This window comes from Schistocerca americana, chromosome 2, assembly GCF_021461395.2.
Source record: "Schistocerca americana isolate TAMUIC-IGC-003095 chromosome 2, iqSchAmer2.1, whole genome shotgun sequence".
Taxonomy (NCBI): Eukaryota; Metazoa; Arthropoda; class Insecta; order Orthoptera; family Acrididae; genus Schistocerca; species Schistocerca americana.
In genome coordinates, this window is record NC_060120.1 from 141,833,867 (window position 1) to 141,856,695 (window position 22,829).

The 22,829-nt window shown below is 38.9% G+C and overlaps 1 protein-coding gene across 1 annotated transcript in view; it reads left to right on the plus strand.

Moving 5' to 3' along the window:
• Window positions 1-22,829, plus strand: part of LOC124595869 (brefeldin A-inhibited guanine nucleotide-exchange protein 3) — a 306,469-nt gene that overhangs the window by 274,367 nt on the left and 9,273 nt on the right. Inside the window, exons 25-29 of the mRNA XM_047134775.1 lie at window positions 3,763-3,933; window positions 5,071-5,197; window positions 13,134-13,362; window positions 15,409-15,692; window positions 17,396-18,614. Coding sequence (XP_046990731.1) covers window positions 3,763-3,933; window positions 5,071-5,197; window positions 13,134-13,362; window positions 15,409-15,692; window positions 17,396-18,614 — 2,030 coding nt within the window. The remainder of the gene's footprint in view (window positions 1-3,762; window positions 3,934-5,070; window positions 5,198-13,133; window positions 13,363-15,408; window positions 15,693-17,395; window positions 18,615-22,829) is intronic.

Genomic DNA, 22,829 nt, shown 5'->3' on the forward strand with positions numbered 1-22,829 from the left:
TACAGTTTTATTCTATCCTATCAGGGGCTGGGCCACCTGTTTTAAAGCAGCCATGTCATTTATCAGCACTGCTGCAGTCATAGCACAGCTTTTTATATTGGTATGACCACAAACCAGCTGTCCACTAGGATGAACGGCCACTGCCAAACTATAGCCATGAGCAACATAGACCACCCTGTGGCACAACATGCAGCACAACATAACATGCTTGATTTCAGTTGCTACTTCACTATGTGAGCCATCTACATCCTCCCTTCCAAAACCAGCTTTTCTGAACTGTGCAGATGGACTTTACCCGTCCAAAACATTCTCTGCTCTTGTAATTATTCTGGCCTCAACCTGTGGTACTACGCTGGCCTATCTGCCCTGTCACCTCTTCCTCACTCTTGTCTCCCACCTTCTTTGTTTGCTGCCTTCTGCCAATGCATCTTCCTATCTTTCCCCCACTCCTCTCCTTTTTCACTCAGATTTCCTCGCCTCCCTGCCGCACAACCTCTGGATGCTGTACCTGTTGGTGTACTGTTCCCTACACTCTCTGACAGATGGCATGTCTGGTTTCTCCCACCTGTACACAGCTCTTTCCCCTTCCTGCTCCCTCCAGATTGCTGCTTCCATCCCATATGATAGTTGCATTCTGGCCTGAGCTGCTGGAGTTGACAATCAGGTGTGCATGAGATGTGCTTGCTTGTGTGAATGAATGATGTGTGTTTCTGTTTTTCTGACAGATGCTACGGCCCAAAGCTTATGTGTAGGAGTCCTTTAATTATGCCTGTCTGCAACTCACTAAAGGATCCATCAGTACATTTCCGTAGTGTTTCATACAGCCTAGCATTAATATATTTATCAAATTATAGAATAATTCAAAAATAAAACTGGTTTAACATTCATCTGCATCTACTTGTATACTCTCCAAACCACTGTGAGGTGCATGGCAGAGGGTACATCCCATTATATCAATTATTAGTGCTTCTTCCTCTTCCATCCATATATGGAGTGTGGGAAGAATGATTAATTGAATGTCTCTGTGCGTGGAGTAATTATTCTTATTGTATCCTCCTATGTGAGCGATACTTAGGGGATTGCAGTATATTCCAGGAGTCATTATTTAAAACCTGTTCTTGAAACTTTGTTAAAAGACTTTCTCAGGATAGTTTACATCTACCTTCAAGAATCTTCCAGTTCAGTTCTTCAGTACCTCTGCGACACATTCCCACAGATTAAACACACCTGTGACCATTCCTGCTGTCCTTCTCTGTATAAATTCAGTATCCCCTGTCAGTCCTATTTGCTATGGATCCTACACACTTGAGCAATATTTCAGGATGGTTCACACAAGTGATTTTTAATCAATTTCCTTCGTAGAGTGATCGCACTTCCCAGTGTTTTACCAATAAATTGAAGTCTACCACCGGCTTTACTCATGACTGAGCCTATCTGATTATTCCCTTTCATATAGCTGCAAAGTGCTACATCCAGGTATTTGTATGAGTTGGCCGATTCCAACAGTGACTCATTGATATTATAGTCATAGGATACTAGGTTTTTCATTTTGTAAAGTGCAGAATTTTACATGCCTGAACACTTGAAGCAAGATGCCAATTTTCGCACCACATTGAAATCTTATCAAGACCTGACTGAATATTTATGTGGCTTCATTCAGATAGTACTTCATTATAGATAACTGCATCACCTACAAAATGTTACTATTAATATTGCCTGCAAGGTCATTAATGTACAACATGAACAGCAAGAGTCCCAAAACTTTTCCGTGGGGAACACTTGATGTTACTTCTCCATCTGATGACTCTCCGTCCTGCTTACCATGGAGTCCTCAATTCAGTCACAAAATTTATGTGATGCCCCATATGATGGTAGCTTTGACAATAAGTGTAGGTGTGTTACTGAGTCAAATGCTTTTCAGAAATCAAGAAATATGTCATCTAATTGATTGGCTTGATCCAAAGCTTTCAGTATGTCACGTGAGGAAAGTGCAAGTTGGGTTTCACATGATCAATGTTTTCAGAGTCCATGCTGGTTTGGCATTAAAGAAGTCATTCTGATCAAGATACCTCCTTATGTTTAAGCTCCGAATATGTTCTAAGATTCTACAACAAATCAGTACCAGGGATATTGGATGGTAGTTTTGTGGATCACTTCTACTACCCTTCTTGTAGATGAGAGTGACCTGTGCTTTTTTCCAAGAGCTGGTCACTGTTTTTTGTTTGAGGGACCTAAGATACATTATAGTTAGATGAAGAGCTAATTCAGCCACAAATTTAGTGTAGAATCTGACAAGGATTCCATCGGGAGCCAGAGCTTTGTTCAATTTTAACAATTTCAGCTATTTTTCAACACCACTGACACTAATACTTATTCCAGTCATCTTTTCAATGGTATGACTTTTAAATTGGGGCCACTATCCTGGGTCTTCTTTTGTAAAGGAACATTTGAAAACAGAGTTAAGCATTTCAGCTTTTGCTTCGTTTCCCTTGATTTGTGTTCCTGTCTCATACACTAGGGACTGGACACTTAGCTTTGGTGCCACTAACAGCCTTTACATACAACCAGAATTTCTTTGGATTCTGTGGAAGATCATTTCGGTATTCTGTTATGGTAGTCACTGAAGACATCTCACATTGCTTTTTTGTCCGCCCCGGTAGCTGAGTGGTCAGCGTGACAGACTGTCAATCCTAAGGGCCCGGGTTCGATTCCCGGCTGGGTCGGAAATTTTCTCCGCTCAGGGACTGGGTGTTGTGTTGTCCTAATCATCATCATTTCATCGCCATCGACGCGCAGGTCGCCGAAGTGGCGTCAAATAGAAAGACCTGCACCAGGCGAACGGTCTACCAGACGGGAGGCCCTAGCCACATGACATTTCCATTTTTATTGCTTTTTTGACAGCAAAACGCATTTCATTCAGCATCTCTCTATCTATAGCCCTAAGCTTTGTTTTAGACCTATTATGCAGTAATCTCTGTTTCGAAGTTTCTTTACAATGATTGTATACCATGGAGGATCCCTCCCATTATGGACTATTCTACGGGGTACATATCTATCCAGTGCATGGTCAACTATTCCTTTAAACTTGAACAATAGTTCCTTTACATTCACCTCACCTGTGCTGAAAGTTTCAACTTTCTCATTGAGATATGACAGTACTGATTTTTTATCTAGTTTTTTTTAACATTTATATGTTTCTGCTTGTTTTAGTTGTCCTTTGTACTTCGGTAATCATCACTGCCACAACTGCATCAGGGTCACTGATACCAGTTCTGATGTGGACATCCTCAAAGATGTCTGGTGTATTTGTTACCATTAGATCCAATATATTTCCATCATAAGGAGGTTCCTAACTATTTGTTCTAGATAGTTTTCAAAGAAGGCATTTAGTAATGTTTCGTTGGTTGTCTTATCACGCTCTCCACTGACAAAACTGTAATTTTCCCAATTAATTGTTGGATGATTTAAGTCTCCATGAATGATTATATTATGATTAGGTAACTTATGTACAGGTGAACTGAGGTTTTTTCTAAACTTTTCAGTTATGTCAGGAGTTAAGTCTGGTGGGCAATAGAAGGATCCAATTATCATTTTGTGCTCATCCCTGATACTGTGTGTGTGTGTGTGTGTGTGTGTGTGTGTGTGTGTGTGTGCGTGCGCACGCGCATGTGTTTTAATTCATTAGCCCATTTTAGTTTAAAATTTTTGCTTAAGTGGTGGTTATTTTGACAGTATAGACATGCAGATATACTTCTTTTACAGGTGCTGAATTTGGACTGTACTCTATTAACCATTTATTGCTCCCAATGGTGCAGAATTGGTTGAGGAAAACAGGGCGTATTTACCGTGGATGGGATAATTTTGCAGTCAATTTCAAACAGTGCTGTGGATTGGCAACGGATCTTGTTGTGGAATATCTTACACATTTGCAAGGTTTGTTTATAATATAATGACATTTGGTCCATTCTTTGTTTTAAAGTGTGACATATTCTTATTTAAAGGTGCAAACTTTTAAAGATAATCATCTGAGGTGAAGTAGTGTTTGATAACAGGATTACCTTTACTGTAAGGTAACAATGAAAACAATCAATTATTGCTAAAATTATGTAATTGGATAGATGAAAAGTCTACTCACCAAGTGGTGGCAGAGCACAAACATAAAAGACTGTTGCGATTGGCAAGCTTTTGGAGCCAGTGGATCCTTCTTCAGGCAGAAGGGTTGAAGGGGAAGAAAGAATGGTGAAGGAAAAGGACTGGAGAGGTCTAGGAAAAGGGATAGATTTCAGGAAAGTTATCCAGAACCATGGCTCAGGGGAGGCTTACCATACAGGATGAGTCTCCCTTACCTGCGGTTTGGGGTGACTTTCCCAAAATCTAACTTTTTTTCCTAGACCTCTCCAGCCCTTTTGCTTCACCATTCGGACGTTCCCGAAATCTTCTGCCAGAAGAAGGAGACGCTGACTCTGAAAGCTTGCCAATCACAACAGTCTTATATGTGTGTGTTCTGCTGCTTCTTGGTGAGTAGATTTTTTATCTATCCAGTTAAATAACTATACTCTAAGGTGTATCTCATGTGGGTAAATATTGGCTAACCCATTTGTCTATGTATAAGTTTCCTGCAACTATATTTGATTTTCCTTCTTTCATAAGCTTAATATTATTTACAATATTTACATGTGCTGTGTTACCAAAAAATATAAATGTCTCTGGGTAATGTAACAAAATGTAAAATGGAAAAATTATTGGGTATGAACTGTCATCACTGTGACTTGCATAAGTGGAAGGTGCAAAGTAAATGTGAAACATTTCAGATACAAAACCAGTGTCCTAGCTCACACTTGTCACTGCTTCAGTCTGGTAACTTATTTTACCAACAGTTTAATTAGTAACATATTTTACAGAATGATATGGACATTTTTAAAGAAAAACTAATTTTTAATATGGTGTTTCAAATACCATTCAGTGGAAAGCACTGTTTATAGTGTGATTAATGTTCTTATTGTTGGATTACAAAGGAACTAAAGATTCATTGTAAATTTCTTGGGACACATTATTTTCTTTTCCTTTTAGGAGGAACAAAGAACCAAGCTGAAATACCAGCAGCCACTTTAATGCTAAAGCAGCTGCTCCTAGTAATGGTGGAATGTGTGGTGCAGCCTACAGAAAGCATTGCTCGACTTGGTTGTGCTTGTATCAGGTATGTGGTTTTCCCGTAGTACACAGCTCTTCAAAACACTTCTTATTTTAAATATCCTTCTGGATCAAATCAAATTATGTCCTGAGCTTTTCTTTATATCTTAATCCGTTTTATGGTTGCTCTTAACTTGGCCATGCAGTTGAAAATTTTGTTTGTTGTGATACTCTTGGTGGTTGTTGTAGTGTGTTCTTAAAATTTCAGTCATCTCTTGCATATTCTGTCTGTTTTCTATTCTACCTGTTTTTTTTCTTCTTCTCCTTCTTTCTTCCTTTCTTCTTTCTCTCTTTCTTTTTTTCATTTTTCTTTTCTTTTTTTAAAGTAAAAAGCCTAGGACCAGAGTTGCCCCTTCATGGATTGGGTTTTTCCTTTTCTCTTCCTAGAACCTCTTCTCTCTTTTTTACCTTCTCTCCTGTTCTACCTCATCTTTATAGTTCTTGTGTTTTTTTCCATTGGTGGCTTCCATTCTATCTCTGAATCATTCTTTATCATTAATCTCTGGTGTATAATTTGTATAAACTTCTTTGTCTGATTGTGCTTCCCTGCCTCCTTGATCCTTTTCTCAGAATAGTTCTTCATGAGATCAATAACTCACTTGATATAGTCTATCAGTAAACTAAAGAGCAAGCAGTGTGTTTGATGGCAGAAGTGGTCTCTTTGCAGAAGAGCATTACAGTTATTGTACAAGCAAAATAATAATCAGTCTTCCATTTAATGTCTGGCAATGTAGTGCAGCATGCAGATTCTTTTGTAGGTTCCACTTGTGTGAGCTTATGTATTGGTTTAATTAGTTAATAGTGTCAGTTCTTTGTATATATTTAGTGAGTGACTTAGTTATTTAGTTAGGCAAAAAGATAAATAAGCTTACTGCTGTGCAAGAAAATATACACGATAATATGATTCAACATTCTGACATAAATCTTTGCAAATTAGAGCCAAATGAATAGATGTTACAGTCACTAAACACACAAAATCAGCAATAACTTGAAAACTTCCTAACCAGTTTCATTAATGTGTTTTATTTATGAAACATAGCTTTGAGGAAGACAGCTTTTGGATGGATTCTGTCACTATTTCCTTAGCTCAGTTACTATTCATTCAGTTCTAAAGAATGTAACAATATTATGAAAAAGAAAGTTGCTACTCACCATTTAGTGGAGATGCTGAGTCGCAGATAGGCCCAACAAGAAGACTGTCACAAATAAGCTTTGGGTAAGGATGGCGTTTGTCAAAAATGGACCCCACACACACACACACACACACACACACACACACACACACACACACACACTGGCTTCAGTTGCCAGAGACTGCAGCAGTCATATGTGTGTGTGTGTGTGTGTGTGTGTGATTTTCCATTGTTTGTTCAGTTCTAAGAAATATAAGTTGAAACACTTTGCAATACCTGTACAATGTTAAAAACTCCATTGAAATTCGTTATTGATTCTTGGATTATAGGCAAAACATTTTTAGATGTATCCTTATTGATATTCAAAGCATCTCATCAAAGAAAACCTCTGTCTTCTATTGACAACTTTCTTTTAATATAAGTAAATCCCATAACTTCTTTGGAATAATTGCACTAGATTCTGTTGAAAGTCATATCAAAATATATCAGTCCACTTACGTATAGACAGAGGATGTTAATACATTCAGCTATATGAGCAATGTATTATTTTTTTTATGATATTTGTTCCAGTAGTAGCATAATTTATAATGTGATTTCAGAGAAAGCAATCTTATTTTGTATAGTGTTAATGTATTTAATGGGAAACAAACAGTTAATCAAAGGAGTAATGATGTTAGCTGCTAGTGGACGTTGATTTAAATCAATGGGGAAAGTTGAAAATTTGTGCTGGACTGGAACTTGAGACAGAATTCTTGTGAACAGTCACTTTGGATGCCTTGGCTATCAGGACATGGTCCCTGACCAACTGTAATTCCCAGTTTATCCCTACACTACTGCTGTAGAGCCCCTGCCCATTACCTTCACTACACACAGTGATTGCTGATTCCCATAGGAACTCAGGCTTGTTTGTGCATTTTCACAGAAAGAATCATTTGCCATATCACCCTGGTTATAAATATGTGGTGTCTGTTCTTTTGGACGTTTGCAAAAGTATCATTGGCCATCTCGCACTGTTTATATATAAGTGGGGGTCTGTTCTTCCATACACGGTTATATGTATGTGGTGTCTGTGCTTTCAGACATGTCCGAAAGAACGCACACATAGGGCAAGATGGCCTATGATATTGTCAATGCAGATGCACATCTACCCGACGGGAGGCCCTAGCCACACGACATTTCATTTCATTTCAATGCAGATGCACAAACAAGCCCAAATTCCTAAGGGAATCAGTGACTGCTGCGAGTAGTGAAGGCAATGGGCATGGGCACTATGTCAGTGGTGTGTGAATAAGTTGGGAATTTGGGTCAGTCAGGGACTGTGTCCAGATAGCTGATGTGGTCAAAGCATCCATTCACTAGAAATGGAAAATCTGGGTATGATTCCTGGTCTGTCACAAAGTTTCAAACTTTCCCTGTTGATTTAATTCATGCCCACTAGCAGCTGATGCCATTATTCCTTTGATTAATTGTCTTATAAAGGTGACAAGATCAAAGATGGTGTCTGTTCTTTCAGACATGTCCAAAACAATATAAACACTTCCCAGATGTGTGCGCATGCTGTTGCACCATAAATTAAAAAGGTACAATGCAGAAACTTTGTGAAACAGTTCTATGCTTCTTGACATATGGCTAGATAGAGAGTAATTGGGATATTGCCTACTCACTCTTCAGTTTATCAACAGGCTGTACCTGTCTTTACTTTCAATCTAAACATTATCTCCCATACTCTTCTGGTCTTTTCACCCAACTCCATGAAGATCAAATGTCCAGCAAATCTTGCACTTTGGAGTCTGATTTCCTCTGATACTGTCGCCAAACTTTGGGACAGGTCTTCCCTTGATCTTAATTTCCATATTTTACCTCTTCCTTTGGGGCAGGACATTTTCCTAAGGATTTCTCTCTTTGCTTCTTTAGTAGTTATGCATTATGTGTTCTTAGTGTCGTTGCATCAGTGTGCATTAGTGTTATTTTCATTACAAGCATCCTGGTCGTACAGTTGCCACTTTCATCTTCTTTGTTTTTACCTTATCCCTTCACTGCTCTTGTTTGTTCCTGTTAAATACTCCACCAGGTACTTAAATTTGTTGACCTTCTGTGTGATGGCTCAGGTGTGTCTCCAGTATGTGGTGGTATTCACTTTGCCTAGCTGTTGGCAATTCTGGGTTCCATTCTTCTGATATTTTGCCCATGTTTGTTAAGTTTGAACCCCATTCCCCTGCCTCACGTACTATTGCTATGTCATTCACAAGTTACGAGAGGTGAAGCCAGTATCTGACACTAAAAATGTTCCAGCATACAATTTTAACTTATCACAAATGCTTTTCTTCATCTGAACTCCACTGAAGAGCAAAATAATATCATCTTTGACTTGAGCAGGCTGAGGTCCAGAAACATGTCGGTGATGATGAGGTAGTGTGGGAGAAATTGGGAAAACGTCGAGAACCAACGTCAAGAAAATTAAAACTCTCACTATGTACAATATTAACATCAGCATGAAAAATAAGAAGGGGAATAAAAGTTTGCAACAGTAAGAAAAAAATTGTGTGTGAGTAATTTGCAGGGTGTGAAGTTAGAAAAGGTTAGGAGGTTCATAGTGCATATAACTACACACACGACTATTCGTTATTATTTTGTACCTAATGATTCTGGCATGAAACAAAGGAAGATAAAAACTGAGAGTGCTTCTCTGAGTGTGTTTCACACTATCCACACAATACACCCAGCAGAAAGGCTTTTTCAGAATATCGAGCACATAATCTTGTCCCTCGAAAAATAGATTAAAGAGGTATCATTCTGCTGGGTACTGGGGTTCCTGGCAACAAGATGACAGTTGCAGCAGCTGAAGAGACTTGTGGAGAAAGTGTGGTGACTGATTGGGCTGTCCACTGCCTTCTATAATGCCCATATAGGAAAAAGATTCTTTTGCATTAATGTCTGCTTTGACTTGTATGATTTTTTTTAATTATAATAAAAAATTCTGCTTATTCGAATACCTAAATAATATTTTCTGTTAGATAAGCAAGTTGTTCCCCCCCATGAACCATGGACCTTGCCGTTGGTGGGGAGGCTTGCGTGCCTCAGCGATACAGATAGCCGTACCGTAGGTGCAACCACAACGGAGGGGTATCTGTTGAGAGGCCAGACAAACGTGTGGTTCCTGAAGAGGGGCACCAGCCTTTTCAGTAGTTTCAAGGGCAACAGTCTGGATGATTGACTGATGTGGCCTTGTAACAATAACCAAAACGGCCTTGCTGTGCTGGTACTGCGAACGGCTGAAAGCAAGGGGAAACTACAGCCGTAATTTTTCCCGAGGGCATGCAGCTTTACTGTATGATTAAATGATGATGGCGTCCTCTTGGGTAAAATATTCCGGAGGTAAAATAGTCCCCCATTCGGATCTCCGGGCAGGGACTACTCAAGAGGATGTCGTTATCAGGAGAAAGAAAACTGGCGTTCTACGGATCGGAGCGTGGAATGTCAGATCCCTTAATCGGGCAGGTAGGTTAGAAAATTTAAAAAGGGAAATGGATAGGTTGAAGTTAGATCTAGTGGGAATTAGTGAAGTTCGGTGGCGGGAGGAACAAGACTTCTGGTCAGGTGACTACAGTGTTATAAACACAAAATCAAATAGGGGTAATGCAGGAGAAGGTTTAATAATGAACAGGAAAATAGGAATGCGGGTAAGCTACTACAAACAGCATAGTGAACACATTATTGTGGCCAAGATAGATACGAAGCCCACACCTACTACAGTATTACAAATTTATATGCCAACTAGCTCTGCAGATGACGAACAAATTGAAGAAATGTATGATGAAATAAAAGAAATTATTCAGATTGTGAAGGGAGATGAAAATTTAATAGCGATGGGTGACTGGATTCGAGTGTAGGAAAAGGGAGAGAAGGAAACATAGTAGGTGAATATGGATTGGGGGTAACAAATGAAAGAGGAAGCCGCCTGGTAGAATTTTGCACAGAGCACAACATAATCATAGCTAACACTTGGTTTAAGAATCATGAAAGAAGTTTGTATACACGGAAGAACCCTGGAGATACTAAAAGGTATCAGATAGATTATATAAGGTAAGACAGAGATTTAGGAACCAGGTTTTAAATTGTAAGACATTTCCAGGGGCAGATGTGGACTCTGACCACAATCTATTGGTTATGACCTGTAGATTAAAACTGAAGAAACTGCAAAAAGGTGGGAATTTAAGGAGATGGGACCTGGATAAACTGAAAGAACCAGAGGTTGTACAGAGTTTCAGGGAGAGCATAAGGGAACAATTGACAGGAATGGGGGAAAGAACTACAGTAGAAGAAGAATGGGTAGCTTTGAGGGATGAAGTAGCGAAGGCAGCAGAGGATCAAGTAGGTAAAAAGACGAGGGCTAGAGAAATCCCTGGATAACAGAAGAAATATTGAGTTTAATTGATGAAAGGAGAAAATATAAAAATACAGTAAATGAAGCAGGCAAAAAGGAATACAAACGTCTCAAAAATGAGATCGACAGGAAGTGCAAAATGGCTAAGCAGGGATGGCTAGAGGACAAATGTAAGGATGTAGAGGCCTATCTCACTAGGGGTAAGATAGATACCGCTTACGGGAAAATTAATGAGACCTTTGGAGATAAGAGAACGACTTGTATGAATATCAAGAGCTCAGATGGAAACCCAGTTCTAAGCAAAGAAGGGAAAGCAGAAAGGTGGAAAGAGTATATAGAGGGTCTATACAAGGGCGATGTACTGGAGGACAATATTATGGAAATGGAAGAGGATGTAGATGAAGATGAAATGGGAGATATGATACTGCATGAAGAGTTTGACAGAGCACTGAAAGACCTGAGTCGAAACAAGGCCCCCGGAGTAGACAACATTCCATTGGAACTACTGATGGCCTTGGGAGACCCAGTCCTGACAAAACTCTACCATCTGGTGAGCAAGATGTATGAAACAGGCGAAATACCCTCAGACTTCAAGAAGAATATAATAATTCCAATCCCAAAGAAAGCAGGTGTTGACAGATGTGAAAATTACTGAACTATCAGTTTAATAAGTCACAGCTGCAAAATACTAACACGAATACTTTACAGATGAATGGAAAAACTAGTAGAAGCCAACCTGGGGGAAGATCAGTTTGGATTCCATAGAAACACTGGAACACGTGAGGCAATACTGACCTTACGACTTATCTTAGAAGAAAGATTAAGGAAAGGCAAACCTACGTTTCTAGCATTTGTAGACTTAGAGAGAGCTTTTGACAATGTTGACTGGAATACTCTCTTTCAAATTCTAAAGGTGGCAGGGGTAAAATACAGGGAGCGAAAGGCTATTTATAATTTGTATAGAAACCAAATGGCAGTTGAGTTGAGGGGCATGAAAGGGAAGCAGTGGTTGGGAAGGGAGTGAGACAGGGTTGTAGCCTCTCCCCGATGTTATTCAATCTATATATTGAGTAAGCAGTAAAGGAAACAAAAGAAAAATTTGGAGTAGGTATTAAAATCCATGGAGAAGAAATAAAAACTTTGAGGTTCGCCGATGACATTGTAATTCTGTCAGAGACAGCAAAGGACTTGGAAGAGCAGTTGAATGGAATGGATAGTGTCTTGATAGGGGGATATAAGATGAACATCAACAAAAGCAAAACAAGGATAATGGAATGTAGTCGAATTAAGTCGGGTGATGCTGAGGGAATTAGATTAGGAAATGAGACTCTTAAAGTAGTAAAGGAGTTTTGCTATTTGGGGAGCAAAATAACTGATGATGGTCGAAGTAGAGAGGATATAAAATGTAGACTGGCAATGGCAAGGAAAGCGTTTCTGAAGAAGAGAAATTTGTTAACATCGAGTATAGATTTAAGTGCCAGGAAGTCATTTCTGAAAGTATTTGTATGGAGTGTAGCCATGTATGGAAGTGAAACATGGACGATAAATAGTTTGGACAAAAAGAGAATAGAAGCTTTCGAAATGTGGTGCTACAGAAGAATGCTGAAGATTAGATGGGTAGATCACATAACTAATGAGGAAGTATTGAATAGGATTGGGGAGAAGAGAAGTTTGTGGCACAACTTGACCAGAAGAAGGGATCTGTTGGTAGGACATGTTCTGAGGCATCACGGGATCACCAATTTAGTATTGGAGGGCAGCGTGGAGGGTAAAAATCGTAGAGGGAGACCAAGAGATGAATACATTAAGCAGATTCAGAAGGATGTAGGTTGCAGTAGGTACTGGGAGATGAAAAAGCTTGCACAGGATAGAGTAGCATGGAGAGCTGCATCAAACCAGTCTCAGGACTGAAGACCACAACAACAACACAAGCAAGTTGTTCTTGTAGCCATAGGTGACTGTTTTACCACTGGTACTGATTTGTGTCAAAACTTGGTGTTACACCATTTAATAGTGAATACAAATATTGGTATGCTGAGTAGGAAGGCAATTGAGTGTTAAAAAAGAAACAGCACAGGGCAATTTGCATGAGTTTGGATGTTGGTGGTTCATGAAAATATGGTCACTAGTGGGAAATTTTGGAAATGAAAATAAAATATAAAGAGCAGTAATCGTTTTCATTTACTACAGACAAATCCATAAACATAATGAATAGAGAGGTTTTATTGCATTAAATTGTTAATTATTATCTGAGATTCATGAATAATAAACATTTATGAAAATTTTGAATTAATTATTATAACATTGAAGAACTTATTGTCCCAGGCATGTGTCATCATTTTATCTCTTATTAATAGCTGTGCTGAGATACTTAAGGAGGCTTTAGTGTGTTAATTTCAGGCCATCTTTGTTTTCCATATCTGTAGACATGTTGTGCTGAGTGCAGGGCCAGTGATGACTCCATCACAGTGGCAAGTGGCAACTGTTGCACTGCATCGTGCCTGTTCTGTGTCATTACACTCACTGCAGCAGCTGATGGTTGCATTCCGACCAGGATCTCATTGTTTTTATGGAGATGTTGGGCAGGTCAAAGTGGCTGCTCGAAGAGATTGTACAGTTCGAGAATGTGAAAGGCTGAAACAGCTCGCACAACAGGTAAGGAGCTTGATATGAAGATCAGAAGCAAAAGTAAAAAGGGTATAGTTCAGTTCAGAAATAATGGCTGTGATAGTGACACATAACAAATGTGTACTCATGTTAATAGATTTAAATTACAGTGTGTCAAATGTTGTAAATATTTCTGGATTAAAAGAGAACACTCATTGAAAAGTAGAAACATTTAGTTGTCAATAGGCACACATGTAAGAAATAAGAAACCTTACTAGATTTCAGAGCTATCTTTTGATGAACTAGAGTAAACCTCACAAACACACACACACACACACACACACACACACACACACACACACCTACACCTATGCCCATACATGGTAGTCGAACAATGCCAGTGCTGTTTTTCTTGTTGTGGAGATACTGTTGTCAGGAAGGTTGGGCAGAGGGACTGGGATTGGATGTCTAGTGACCTCAGAGGAAGGCGCCTGATGGGCTGGCTAGGAGTGTGGCAAGGAGGGGTGGCAGATATATGGGTTGGCACAATTGCAGTGGCTGGTAGAAAGCAGCAGAAGCTGAAGGCGACATGGGGACATGAATTGGGATGGAGTGCCCGGATGGAGGAAAGGGAAACTGCTGGGTGGTGGGTATGGGAACTACGAGTTACCTGAGATTGAGGCCAGAATGATTATGGGAGTGTAGGATATTTTGTAAGGATAACCCCCATCTGCATAACTGAGAGAAGCTGGTGATGTAAGGAAGGATCCAGATTGCTTGGATTGTGAAATAGCCATTGAAATTGGGCATATTGTGCTCAGCTGCCTGTTGTGCCACTGGGTGGTCCACTTCGTTCTTGACAACAGTTTGGCAGTGGCCACCACAACCAGCAGTCCAACTGCCAAAAAATAGCATTGGTGCTGATAGTCAAGCCACACCATGTCGGAGCATAAGTGTGTGTGTGTGTGTGTGTGTGTGTGTGTGTGTGTGTGTGTGTGGCACGCACACGTGTGCGTGTGTTTATATTTTTCTCCAGCTCGTTAAAGGATAACTCCCAAAGCTAACAAGTTTTATTTCCTTTATGGGTGCCTATCGTCAACTCAACGCTTTTGCTGTTTTGGTTGTACAGAAGTATTTATGTTCTTCAAAAACTTACCTACAATATTTATGCTGCCCAGTGTGTTAAACTTCTTTGTTGGTCAAAATGTTAAATATACACAGAAGCAGAAAAAAGTTACTGAAAGTCATTAATGCCAGTAGTGGCAATACAATAAATAATTGATATGTTGCTTTTGTGTGGCCTGCAAGAAATTTTGCTCTTCTGTTTTAAATAGGCATTCACATAAAAACTCTTTGTATGATGGTAATGAAAACAGTGTCACTCATTTAATATTATGGCTACCATGACCTTAATTTTATTTGTTTCTACCTTTTTTATTACAATTTTAATCACAGTTACTGTTTTTATATTACCTTTCTTCCTTGTGCCATAATAAGATTAACCTTTTTTTTTTATTTCATACAGCACAGACTCAGTGTAACACTCTTTAGTGGGTTGCACAATGTTATATAACATCCTGAAAAATTAAAATTGTATTTAATGCAGTGGCTTAAACTAAAACCCTTGCCTATACAGGAAATATTTTTGTTTGCTTAGCTATCTGTGTATAATGTGACCTATCAGGGAGTTAAGTAACAATGTGCTCTGATGCAAAGTCAAAGATTCATTCCTGAAACAACCTCTAGCCTGTGGCTAAGTTATTGTCAGTCATATTCTTTCTCCTCATACTAATAGTCTCACAAGGTCTGCAGCAGAGATTTTGTGGAATTTGGATAAATAAGAGAGGGATAGCGGTGGATTAAAGCTGTGCATTATGCCATGAAGGATAGCTCAGTTGTTATGAGCATGTCCTGCAAAAGCCAAGGGTCTGAATTCAAGTCCTGCTCAACCACATTTTTTAGAATGTATATTTTACTTTAAAAATCTGTTGGGAGTTTCCTAAGTAAATATATTTCAAATTGTATACGATCGAAGTTTCTCACTCTCATCATTTATATCATGTCTATTTGGTTTGTTTCTACTCATTGTTACAGGTGTTCTTGTTGGAAGGTCAACGTGATCTTCAACAAACAGGATATCAACCAAGCAGTCCCCAGTCACAGTCTGAATATATGTCTACCAATGTGTCTGATAACGGGGAAGAACGCAGTTACATCTTCCTTCTGTATCCCCCAGATGTAGGCCACACTTTGAATCCAGATCTGTACATTGTGCGTGTACCATTTCGGAATCTGGTTGTTGGACTTCTGGCACATCAAATGCTTCTGCAGACTGTTGGCACCATTTTATTGGAAGGGACAACTCATATCATACCCAGGTGACAGTGACAAATGTTGTAAACCTTTAGCTTTGTAACTGGATCAGCCATGTTGATATCGGTCTGCAAACTCATCATGAGTTTCAACAAACTCTTGATGTGTTGAGTTTGCAGACTATTGGACTAGGTAATGAGTATGAGATGTTAGGTATAGAAAATATCTTGCATTATATATGAGCCAGCTCACTAATGTCTTTAATACAAACACGTTATGAGTGTTTTGTAAAAGCTAATTTTTGGCATTTCATTATTACAAAGCAGAAATAATGAAAACTTGAATAAAAATCTAAATAGGGATTGGACCATAAATTGAATAGAAATCATAAGGTGAAATGGAAAAACTGTTGCAATTTGTTTGTGTGTCAGCTTCTTTTTCAAGTGAAATACAGTCACTTCATTGTAAGTTCAGGCATGAGGAAAGAAACAAAAATAGGAGGAAGGAATCACTTTATAGCACCGTCTTGGTGCATATGTGTGTCACACTAGAAAATTGTATTGGTATATTTCCTGTTGCTCATGTTTTTAGTTCAAACATGAAACTAAATGTTAAATGTAAACCATAACATTTTCAGTTTAGTTTCTGAATTCTAATCATGTATTGTTGTGAACCAGTTTCATTGATTCATTGCCTTGTGACCACTGGTACCCATCTTCAATGTCTCTCAAGAACGTAGACCTACTTCATGTATACAGAGTGATCCTTATTAATGTTTAAAAACCCCAAAAGCAATGTATATGACGCTAAGGCTGTTAATTTAATATAAGACGTGCAGTCGTAAATTTCAAGAAATTCCCCAAAAGTGGATGACAAATGTTGAATGTGTAACATCACTACATGAAGTAGTCGCCGTACGTGTAGTGGTTTTGCCTATCAGTCTGTCACCCTCAGTCATCCCAACCCATGTCAAGTATTCCCGTTGGCTCTATTCCCATGTGTGCAACTTTAGCGCATGAGGCTCAGGGTTTGAGTCTTTTGTCTAGCAGGCAGTATTTTTGTCCTTGTGTTAGACAATTGTATGTTTACATTGAGGTAAGATTTATTGTTTTGTTTACCAGTCTTACAGTCTCTGCTGATTTATTGCAAATTATAGCACAGCAAAAAATTACCGTATTGCATCACAAGTAAATGAGTATAAGCTTCCCAATTGTGTTGTCACCAGTGAATGGCCTACATTTTCTTTACTAAATAATGTGTGTAAAGAAAAAAAGAAGAGAGGAAATGAAAGAAACACTAAATAAGTGCAGCTTTTACTAGGACAATAATTTTGTAACTTCTACATTAACAGCAGATCACATTTACAAAGGTGTTCAAAATTTGCACCATTTGCTCAAATGCAGCTATTGCACCCTCAATCATCTCTTCATGCCCAAACCCAACTGCTGCCTGTGCGGCGAGGTTCGTCATCTGGTGATGTCACATGTTTAACATTTCTCATTTGGGATATTTCTCGACATTTGTGACCCCATGTGTTGGATATTAAATTATTTGTCTCAACATCATCTATGTCACTTCAGGGGTTTTTGAGTGTTGATAAGAATCACCCTGGAGATTTAAAAATCTACCATTCTGTGCCATCTGTTAGTGCTACATCTCTAAATATTTATGTTATAAATTTTAAGTAGAAAATAGGGATCACTTCAGTTTTACTACCGATTGTATGTAACTGCCATGTCTTATTGACTATATTCATTTCTCTTTGCAGTTTGGCCAATGTTTTACTGCACAGCCCTGCAGCTAAACTTACTGATGACAGGGATCAAGCAAAGTCACGGAATGAGCAACAAAAATTATCAGGTCTTATGAAGTACATGCTGCCAGCTCACATTCAAACACTTCTGTTGTGTTTGGATGTTTCATATGACAGGGCAATACAGTTTGATTCACGGCCTGGATTAAAATTTCTGGTTCAGAAAGTAGCTAACCTTGAACGAGCTGCCAATCTTTATAGGCAAGCAGGTGCAGCATGGACATTGAAAGTAGTAACTTTGTTTGATTTGTGCTTACATGAAGTGTGGAAGAGTGGAGTTACTCTAGAAAAGGTCAAGTTAATTCTGGAAGATGAAAGGAACAGCAACACTAAATCAACAGAAGGAATTATGCAGAAGCCAGGAGCAGAAACGAATTATGACTATGGCGATATGTCAGTTTTCTTGAAAAGGTTACGTCAAAGTTTTGATCAACTCTGTGAGACATATGTTGATGTTGTTCTTGACAAAGATGGACAGCATTCAGCTGTTGATCAGATTTCTGATCAGCCAATATTTTTTCTTATAGCACATCCAGATGATTTTCCTGAAATAAAGAGGAAGGAATCTCTGAGTAAGAATATGACAACAAATTATGAAGAGAAGGATGCTATCTCTTTCCAGGCAAAGACAGAAGGTTCGTCCTGTGTAAGAACAGAAGATAAAAGTATTAATAAAGATTTAGAACATGATACTTCAGAGGCTGCTGATGATGAGTTTTCAGCTACAGATGAACCCGATCAAAACATTCATAACACAGATCAAGTTGCAGTCTCAGAAGAAACTGTGTGCAAGGAAATATCAGTTGGAAGTGAACAGCATGTGAGCATAAGTAAACCTTTTGCTCTAGCTGATTTTGCTCGTCGCTACTCCTCGTCAAGTGATAGTGATACTGAAGTGAGGCTTGATACTAATGTCCTGTGTGATGGACTTTCAGCTAATCATGAGGTTGTGAATGATTCAGTATATGAAGTTGCAACAGAGAAAGATATAGAGGGATTGATGGGGGAGTACAAAAAACATAAACAAGCGCACACCATGCCTACTTCATATACAGACAAGCGTAAAAATCCATTCCTTACACAAGGGCAGGTTGACACTGCATTTGAGCCACCACCACCCAGTGAGCCGGTGCCACTTGAGATAGAACGCCAGCGCCAAAGCAGCCTCTTCAGGGTAAGCAAAAAACTATTTAATAGAATGAAGCAAACTTGTATTCCATTTCAGAAGAAATAAAATTCCAGTCCACACAAATATTCACTTTTTTTGTTGTCATTAGTTGATTTGCTCGGTTATGTAGTGTATAGCACAAGAATGTGGGTAAGCAATATGTTTCTTTGCTTATTTTTGTGAATAAGGGATTTTTTTCTTCTCTCTCTCTCTAGCTTTTTTTATCCTTAGTTCCAGAAATACTCATATTTTTAAATTGAGTCTCAATATATGTTTCCTGTAAAATTGATACTTGGATGTGCATGTTTCATATGTCTTCATTTTTGAATGTTGTACTTTAAAAAATTTCAACATATTTTTCATTTATTAGTAATGTTTCATATGTTCTCTGACATGAAGGAGAAACTTGAGAAATATGGAACAAGGCAAGATATACATTAACAAAGAAAATCAATTTTAGAAATTAATTTCAGACCTGTGTTATTTATTAACATTAATTGAATTTTGATATAATTTTGGTTTAAATGGGCCAAGTTCCAATTACAAATAAAGATGTTGCTGACAGGTGTGAAAATTACCAAATTATCAGTTTAATAATCACGGATGCAAAATACTGACAAGCGTTCTTTACAGAAGAGTGGAAAAACTGGTAGAAGCCCACTCCAGGGAAGATATGTTTGGATTTTGGAGAAATTCAGGAATGCGCGAGGCTATACTGACCCTACAAATTATCTTAGAAGATAGGTTAAGGAAAGGCAAATTTACATTTATAGCATTTGTAGACTTAGAGAAAGCTTTTGTCAATGTTGACTGGAATGCTCTCATTGAAATTCTGAAGGTAGCTGTTGTAACTGCGACCAGGGAGGTCGCGGGGTAGTACTGACAGAAGACGCGGCGGGCCCCGCGGAGAGGACCGCGAACAACAACACAATGGAAAAGGACAGACACGACCAATTAGGACAGAACGAATACGACAAGACCGAACAACAGAGTCACAAGGAAACAAACTCGTACACGAACCAGGAAGAAAGCAGTCTAGCGCAAGCGAGGTGTAAACCGACGTAAGCGAGATTAGACTGACTGGATGAGCGAGTGGCTGGCGCTTAAGTACGCTCTTGGGGGCGCCGCTATTGGCTGGGACCACGTGTTCCACTGTGGCACCCCCACACTAAAAGAGGGCCAGGAGGCGTGCGCTGCCACAGCTTACGGTGCAGCGACCTCTATGGGTCTTTGACGTCCATGACGTCTGGCGTGGATTCAAATTCCACGGCGCGCGCTACCAGAGTAGCAGGAGTGAAAGGCTATTTACAGCTACAGCTACAACTATTTACAGCCTGTATAGAAACCAGGCGGCAGTTATAAGAGTTGAAGGGCATGAAAGGGAAGCAGGTGGCTGAGAAGGGAGTGAGACGGGATTGTAGCCTGTCCCCAATTTTATTAAATCTGTGGATTGAGCAAGAATTAAAAGAAACTAAAGAAAAATTTGGACTTGGAATTAAAGTTCAAGGAGAAGAAATAAAAACCTTGAGCTTTCTTGAAGACACTGTAATTCCGTCAGAAACAGCAGAAGACTTGGAAGAGCAGTTGAATGGAATGGACAGCATCCTGAAAGGAGGTTATAAGTTAAACATGAACAGGACAAGGCAAGGATAATGGAATGAACTCGAATTAAATCGGGTGATGCTGAAGGAATTAGATTAGCAAACAAGACACCTAAAGTAGTAGATAGGTTTTGCTATTTGGGCAGCAAAATAACTGATGATGGCCGAAGTAGGGAGGATATAAAATGTAGACTGGCAATGATAATAAAAGTGTTTCTGAATAAGAGATGTTTGTTAACATCGAATATAGACTTAAGTGTTAGGAAGACTTTTCTTAAGGTATTTGTCTGGAGTGTAGCCATGTACAGACGATAAACAGTTTAGACGGAAGGGAATAGTAGCTTTTGATATGCGGTACTGCAGAAAAATGCTGAAGATTAAATGGATAGAACTTGTAACCAATGAGGAGGTACAGAACAGATGAGGGAGACAAGAAATTTGTGGCTAAAGGAAGGGATCAGTTGATAGGATACATTGTGAGACATCAAAGATTACTAATTTAGTGTGGGGGTAAACATGATGGAGGGAGACCAAGAAGTGACTTCAGAAAGCAGATTCAGAAGGATATAGGTTGTAGTAGTTATTCAGAGATGAAGAGGGTTGCACAGGGTAGAGTAGCCTGGAAAGCTGCATCAGACCAGTCTTCAGACTGAAAACCACAACAACAACAGGCCAAAACCGACACTAGAACTAACACAAAAACTAGTACTGTGGAAAAAAGTTGCTGCTTCTGGAGTTATACTACTGCTTGCTTAATATGCTCATGACTACACATCTATTTCTACAAGAATAACTGATATCTGTATACTGTAAGAATGGTGGTGCATTTGCAGTGAACCATGTTATTTATTAAGCTGTGAACAGGAATCTTCAGTTGTAGAATTGGGAGAATCAAGCATTTTTGCAGACTTGAGTGTCAAACTCAAGGGTCACAAGCAACTTGCACCGTATATTTTTATGCATCAGCATTTCAGTCATCAAGCAGTGAGTTGTTGGAGACACATAGATATTCAGATAAGTAGAAGAACTCCCCCTTGACTAACAGCTTGGTGGGTCGTACATGTTCTTTTTTTGCTGCATCTGCATGTTTTGCAGAAGGCATTTTGTGACTTTCTCTTTGAAGTTAATTTTCTAACAATGCTAACGATACTGCAAGCAGCTTCCAAAACACGGTACTTTGGTTGAGTTGATGTGTTTGATATGCATTAATGGGAAACATTTCATTCCAGTGAACAACAAGAATTAGTTCATTGTCTAATACTGTTAATAACACTGTAAGGAATTGCCAAGAAACAACAATGCTTCGTTTGAATTGATTTGTTTGGTATATGTTAACAGGATACATTTCCAAGAAAAGTAGGAATTGGAGTATTTTTGCTGTGAACTAAGAAATTTGCTTAATATGTAGCAGATTTTTTTCCCCTTCACCAATCTTCTGATTGGTTTGCCATAGCCTGCCACAATGCACTCTCCTGCAACAACCTCCGTATCTCAAGAGTAGCTTGTATGCCCAGTTTCTTCAGTTATTTGTTGCATATATTCCAGTGTTTGTCTTCCCTTTAAATTTTTGCTGTATACAGCGTCCTGTATTACTATGGAAATTATTCCCTTATGTCTTAACATACATCCAACCATCTTGTCTCCTCTTGTAGTCAGTGTTTTCTACATATTTCTTTCCTTATCAGTTCTTCAAAGGATTCCTCATTTCTTCCCTTAGTCCACATCATTTTCACCATCAGTAACACCACATCTCGAATATTTCACAGTTTTCTTACAATCCATGATTCACTCCCATATGGTGCTATGCTCCGGATGTACAGTTTTAACAGTTTCTTCCTCAAGTTCAGGAAGACTGATAAGGAATAGCCTCTTTGCCTGCATTAGTCCACTTGCCTCATCCGTAATATTTGTTTTGCTTCCAAGGTAGTAGGATTCCTTCACTTCATCTATTAGATGGTGCCCCAGTTTTGATGCAAAATTTATTGCTAGTCTCATTTCTGTTGACTCTCAATATTTTTGTTTTTCATGGTTTACTCCCAACCCATATTCTGTGCTCAGTAGACTGTTCATTTCATTCAACAGTGCAGTAATTCTTCCTCACTTTCACAGAGTATAGCCCTGTCAACACTGAATCATTGATATTCTTCACTTTGAATTTTAATTCTAGTTCTTAAACTTCCTTTTATTGCCTTCATTGCTTCTTCAGTATGCAAGTAAAAGAGAAACAATGAAAAAAGTCGCCAACTGGGTCACTTCCTACTGTAGAATCACCATGTTAATAAACTGCTCTTTACAGTACTGTTATTTTTCTACTGTCACCTCTTCTTTTGTTTCAGTCTGAAGGTGACAGGAGGAAGACTGCACCATAACCAATTGCCCTTTTTACCCCGAGCACTTCTCTCTTTGTTTTTCATTATTGTTGTTTCCTCTTGTACCTCCTATATGTTATATATTATGCATTCTCTGTATAGTGTATAAATCTTTTTTTGGGGATTTCAAACATCTTATACCTTTGTACGTTTTGAACGCACTGTCTATGTTGGCAAATTTTATGCACGTAGCTTGACAGTTCTTAAGTCTTGCTTCCATTATCGATGCAATGTCAGAACTGCCTCTCTAG